Raw genomic sequence first — 6,229 nt, forward strand, 5'->3', positions numbered from 1 at the left:
GCGCGCGCGCGCGTGTGTGTGTGTGTGTGTGTGTGTGTGTGTGTGTGCGCGCGCGTGTGTGTGTGTGTGTGTGTGTCACTCGCGCTCTCTCTTTCCTTACGTGTGTATTTGCACACATCCTCGTACCTCACCGCTCCAAACTTAATCCGGGAAAGGTGAACATTCCTGCATCATAACTTGGACTGAAAGATGAATGTGTAGAAAGTGAGCATGTCTCCAAAAACCTTGTTGAGCTGCAGGTTTAATGACTGCATTTTTTATTTATTTTTTTATTTTTGTTTTTACAGAAATTATGTTTTGATTATATTTTTGATTATTGAGCTGCAGGTTTAGGCTCACTTAAGTGACTGTACTTTTTTTTTCATTTATAGGGACTTTTTTTTTTTTTTTACAGAAAATAATTTATTTATGTTCTGATTATTGTTGAGCTGCAGGTTTAGGCTCACTTAAGTGACTGCATTTAATTAAGAAGAATTTAATTATTTATTCTAATTATTTAGCCTGACATGTTTACTGTTCCAAAATGTTCTATGTTTCTTAAAAATAAAATGTGTTCAGTGGAGAAAAAAAAGTTTTTTTTTACCCAGACATTTAAAAAGAACATATTTTAGAGCTGTAATCGCAATACCGTGATACCGTGATATTTTTTTTATCTAAGGTTATCATACCATCAGAATCTCATACCGGCCCATGCCTAGGCGGGTGTGGGGTGTGAGATCAGGAGTTTCAAATCCGCAGTAAAACTCATTCAGGTCTTCAGCAAGTTGTTGATACGCCTCAGAGCTGGGGGATGGCGTCTTGTAGTTTGTGATGTCTTTCAGGCCTTTCCACACTGAAGCAGAGTTGTTTGCTGAAAACTGGTTTTCCAGCTGCTTAGAGTAGCTCCTCTTAGCCACCCGGTTTTCCTTTGTCAGTGTGTTTCTGGCCTGATTGTATAAGATTCTGTCCCCACTCCTGTAGGGTCCTCTTTGGCCTGGCAAAGCTGTCTGATTTTTTTTCTGGGAACCATGGTTTGTCATTGTTGTATGCTAAATGAGTCCTGGTAGGAATGCACATAACCTCACAGAAACTGATGTAGGATGTCACGGTGTCAGTGAGCTCATCCAGATCAGTGGCTACAGCTTTAAAAACACTCCAGTCAGTGCAGTTGAAGCAGGCTTGTAAATCCCGCTCTGCTTCATTAGTCCATCTTTTTACAGTCCTTATTACAGGTTTAGCTGATTTCAGCTTCTGCCTGTAGGTCGGTATAAGATGAACCAAACAGTGATCAGAGAGCCCCAAAGCTGTCCGTGTGACAGAGTGATGTGCATCCTTTATTGTGGTGTAACAGTGGTCCAGTATATTACAGTATCTGGTAGGACATGTAACGTGCTGTCTGTATTTTGGCAGTTCGCTGGAGAGATTTTCTTTATTAAAGTCACCAAGAATGATTATAAAGGAGTCAGGGTATTGTTGTTCTGTGTCTGTGATCTCATCAGCTAGCTGTTGTAATGCTGTGTTCACGCTTGCAAAGTCAAATGATTTAAGCAGGTCTGACAGCAGAATGTGTAGCAATGTGTGTAATATAATGCGTAGCTGACTAGCATGCTGCACCAATTTAGAAATGTGACTTGTTAGTTTAATGTTGTTGATCAGATGCTATGTTAATTGCCCTTTACTTGTGAAAACTACTTTGAATCTAGCTTAGCTTGCTAGTCATAACTACTCATAATTTGAAGTATTTTTCTTTGCTTGTTAAAAATGTTTTATCAAAAAAATTATATTTATATTATATTATATTATATTAGGCATTGAACTGCCCACTAATTATCAGATTTTGATAAATAAATAAATAAATTTATGCATTTAGCAGACGCTTTTATCCAAAGCGACTTACAGTGCATTGAGCGGCACAGCGCAACAAATCACCGACAGAAAACTGCTGCCGGGTTCTATTTATGACGTGCTGACACAAATTTCAAATGGTTTTCAACGGTCGTTTGATCGCGTCCAGTGTAGGCAGACTTTAGCTGTTGTAGACACGGTGTTACTCACCTATTGAGAAGAAACAAAGCAACCTCGGCATCCGATCGCAGGCCTTCGCTCCTTGAGTTCTCTCCAGCGCTGGAAAGCTGATCCGATATTTACACGGGTCCAACTTCTTGCCTTATCGTTCCGCAGACGTTTTCCTCTTTTGTTTTTTTATGCGCCATCTCTATCTTTCTGTCGCTCCGCTCGGCTAATGTTCGTCCCATGCACTGAAAGCTCTCTCCTCCACATCACGAGTAGACACGCCCCTTATTGCTGATTGGCTACAAGTTTGTTTTGCTATTCGGCCCGAATCAGTTTTCTAAAGTGTTTTTGAGAAATCACATACCCTGCCTTTAAGCTTTAAAGCGTTTCATCCAGGTCGCCAGTAGCAAACAATGGAGCGCGCTCTGCTGGACAAACTAAGTAATTACACCATTTCAAGCATTTTATCTGCATTATATGTTCTGTAAAAAAAATTTTCATATCGGCGGCATATTCGCCGATCGGCCGATAATATCGGCAAAACGATATATCGGTCGGGCTCTACACTAAATAATAATAATGATAATAATTAAATAAATAAAAGTATTAAAATAATTTTAAAATATTAAAACAGTGAGCATCATTTGTGCATTACAAGATGTAATTTATTGTTGTGGTGGTAAAGCTGAATTTTCAGCATCATTACTCCAGTCTTCAGTGTCACATGATCCTTCAGAAATCATTCTAATATGCTGATTTAGTGTTCAAGGAATATTTCTTTTTATTATCAGTGTTGAAAACAATTGTGCTGCTTAATATTTTTGTGGAAACCATAATATATATTTTTTCTGGATTTTTTTGTTTTTGTGATAACAGAAAGTTCAAAAGAACAATATTTATTTGAAATAAAGATTTTTTTGTAACAATATTACTGTAACCTTTGGTCAAATTAATGCGTCCTTACAGATTAAAAGTATTAATTTCATTATTATTATTTCTATTTATTATTGTTATTGTTGTTTTTAAAAAGCTTACTGACCCCAAGTTTTCGAATGGCAACGTATTCATTGATTTAATTTCACAAAAACAAATGGCTGCAGCTTATAAATCTAAAACACTGTAATATTCATTTGTATTTAACCAGCAATTTTTCAACCCAGATATCACTTGGTGAAAGCATGACATTAATTACCCTGCTGCTTCACTTGCACAATGCTGATGCTTGTGGTGTCAAACAGGCCTGACTCTGCATCCTGACAAGTCCGTTTTCAGCGTCAAGTAAAATGCTACGTGAAGCAATAAAATAACAGCTTATTAGACTGTACAGTATGTTTTGTTTAATATACAGATATGTAGAATGAGATTTGGACCAATAAGACCTTCTACTTTCAGCCAAAAGTCCTAACATGGAACAGATTTATTTCTTGGTGCTTTATCATGCCTCACATGGTTGGGACACAACTTAAGGCAGTCAGCTGTCTTAAACCTCATTATACGTTATCTTGCATGTGTCTCTCATTAGGCTGGCTGAAAAAGAGCTACAGAGGAAGAGTCTAGAAGATTCTCTTAATGCTGAGAGGAGCAGCAGCGCCGGCAGGGAGATAAAAATGCAGGCAAGTGTCACTACTCTCGTTCCAGCTTACACCAGTTAAACTGAAGTGTGATTTCTGCTGTGTAATGATCACACGGCTCTCCCTGCCCTCTGCAGGCCATACACAATGAGAACCTGACAGTGAAGACTGACCTCCAGAATCTGCAGGCACAGATTTCTGAGCAGGTTAGACTTCAGTTGCTTTTCTTTCCACTAATCCATTAATGCACATTCACACTAACGCACACCACTGTCGTGTCTTCTCTTTCTCCAGGCTGTATCTATGGAGCAACTTAAGCAAAGGTGAGTGCATTGAAATTGGTTAGAATTCAGTGTTTCCCCTAGGATTTTTTTCAGGGGGGGTGGTAGACCCCCCAAAACTACTAGTGTTGCGGAGCGGGTGTGTTACGGATACGTGGTGTTGTCATAGACGCGGTGCGCAGTAGGTGGTTGTTTGTATCGGTGCATTTCTAGAGTGAGCTAAAACGACAAGAGTGCACATAAATTTGGTAAATAAATATAAACACCATTTATAAGCAAAATACCGATCGCACTAGTGCTACACTGATATTAAAAGTCAGGCCAATACGATAACCCAATTATTTTCATGTTAGATAAATATTAAAAATGTTAATGTCAATATGTCTACATATAAAAAAAATTCTAAAATATGTAAGTTAAATTAAACATTTTTCCTACTATTTTCAAGGTATGACCAGTATTATAAATGATTAACAATAATATTTACAAGAAGAATTCTTGCGAAACAAGTAATAAATGAAACCCCAAAATAGTACATTAAAATTAGACAATAGTTTTATAAATTACCAATTATATTTTATGGCCAATATTAAAAATCAATAATATTAAAATATTAGCATAAAAGTTAGCTAAACTTAAACAATAGTTTAAAATTATTTCAGATTTACAGCATCATAAACATGTATTTAAAACAGAAACAATACATTTTGATCTCAAATAAATAAACACATTTTAAATTTGAAACATTAAGTTTTAAAAAATGTAATAGATTATAATATATACAAGTTTGTGTGTGTGCATTATTAGAAGTGTATCTAAACTAAAAGACAATATAGTATACAATATGAAAGTTAGCATTTTAGTTTAGATTGGATTTTAGTTTAGACACGCTTGTGAAATGAACGAGATTCCTAATCAAACAAAGTATAATTTAGAGCTATAATTTTGCATTTCCTAGTAACATTTGGCAAGTGTGTAATGAATTTAACTGTTTTTATTAATGAACAATCACAGCTCTAGTTTTAGTCTGAAAGGACTAAAATGTAAGTTCCTCCAACCAGGAATTTTTCATTATAAATGCAGTGACGTGTATTGTTTATTAATGATCAGTAATTAATGGGTGTTGTATTGTGTTCTTAGCCTCCAGCAACGTGATGAGAAGGTTAGAATGGTGGAGAATTTGCTGGAGTCCAGCCTCATTCAGGTGGCCAATAAAGAAGACGAACTGAAGGTGAACAAGGAAGTCTTTATGAAGTTTTTAATATTTATGTTAATTCCTAATTTATATACATGTATGTGTATGTGTGTATATATAAATATATATAATATTTATAAACTAGCTAAAGCACCATGAATGCTCTTACAACAGCAGTTAAATAATCTTTTCTTTTTCTTGTTTTAACAGGCAATCAAAAATGAGTATGAAGATTTGAAACAGCAACTGGAGGCAGTACAGAAACATACTACAGAGCAGGTAGCGAGTACCATTACCACACACAGGCATTGTTTGTGGAGGAGAGAGAGAGATATTGTGATTAATGCTTGCCAAAGCTGCCCGCTCACATTCGTCCTGTTTCTTTCCAACACGTTTTTCCAGACAATGTCAGAAAAGACGCTAGAAGAGCTACAGCAAAAGTAAGTTACATAGTCACAACCAGGGCCAGAGTGGGGCCCATTATCAGCCCGAGAGTTTAATGCCTCCCTGTGTGTTTCAACAAGAACATACAGAAAAATAACTAATGACATACTAAACTCCTTAAGCAAACATTCTGCATTCAGCACAGCTGAAAAATTCACCACATACAAATTAAAAAGTTTTTTCACTTTTTCAACTTTAGTTAGTCTGTAATGTTGCTGTTTGAGCATAAAAAAATATCTGCAAAGTTACAAAGTACAAAGTTCAAAGTCCAATTCAAAAGGAGATATTTTATTTAACAGAAATCACTTTTCAAAAACTACAACGAACAACTCGTTTGGACTACAACGCATATTTTCCGGGATTTGTGATATCACAAATACCGACGAATGGGACGAGACCTGGTTGAGCTTCACTAGAGAAGGCAACGAGTGTTATCACTATGTCGGAGACACGCTAGCTTTCCCAAGGCAGACGAACTTTACAATCATTAACGTTACAATCATCCGGGTTTAAATCGCTCTCAAATTGATTGGATTTTGACGCAATATCCACACTGAAGCTCGCAGGCGGCTATGGTAAGGGGCATGACATTTCCCGACCAGGCGCCGAGTGCTGCCAATCACAACACACACTGGCCCAGCTAACCAATCACAGCACACACTGGCCCAGCTAACCAATAACAGCACATTTCGTATTTCAGAAGGCGGGCCTTCATTTGATACAGGAACTATTCGAGCCGTTCATGC

General features: G+C 37.0%; 1 protein-coding gene and 1 long non-coding RNA gene across 7 annotated transcripts in view; one reads left to right on the top strand and one right to left on the bottom strand.

The window, feature by feature from the left end:
* LOC107668540 (uncharacterized) overlaps positions 1 to 3,551 on the bottom strand; it is an 18,139-nt gene extending 14,588 nt beyond the window's left edge. The window contains exons 1-2 of the long non-coding RNA XR_001631908.1: positions 3,479 to 3,551; positions 953 to 954 (exon numbers count right to left, since the gene is read on the bottom strand). This is a non-coding gene — a long non-coding RNA (uncharacterized LOC107668540). The remainder of the gene's footprint in view (positions 1 to 952; positions 955 to 3,478) is intronic.
* The window catches only part of LOC107668535 (kinectin-like), a 49,281-nt gene that overhangs the window by 21,264 nt on the left and 21,788 nt on the right, over positions 1 to 6,229 (top strand). For 4 of the 6 annotated variants that reach the window (XM_016460438.1, XM_016460440.1, XM_016460442.1 and 1 more), the window contains exons 14-19: positions 3,515 to 3,605; positions 3,701 to 3,781; positions 3,858 to 3,886; positions 4,985 to 5,075; positions 5,250 to 5,318; positions 5,442 to 5,479. In XM_016460438.1, coding sequence (XP_016315924.1) covers positions 3,515 to 3,605; positions 3,701 to 3,781; positions 3,858 to 3,886; positions 4,985 to 5,075; positions 5,250 to 5,318; positions 5,442 to 5,479 — 399 coding nt within the window. The remainder of the gene's footprint in view (positions 1 to 3,514; positions 3,606 to 3,700; positions 3,782 to 3,857; positions 3,887 to 4,984; positions 5,076 to 5,249; positions 5,319 to 5,441; positions 5,480 to 6,229) is intronic. The other 2 variants (XM_016460439.1, XM_016460443.1) reach the window with 1 other exon arrangement.

The sequence above is a fragment of the Sinocyclocheilus anshuiensis genome, unplaced genomic scaffold (genome assembly GCF_001515605.1).
Source record: "Sinocyclocheilus anshuiensis isolate Anshui unplaced genomic scaffold, SAMN03320099.WGS_v1.1 scaffold3132, whole genome shotgun sequence".
Lineage (NCBI taxonomy): Eukaryota > Metazoa > Chordata > Actinopteri > Cypriniformes > Cyprinidae > Sinocyclocheilus > Sinocyclocheilus anshuiensis.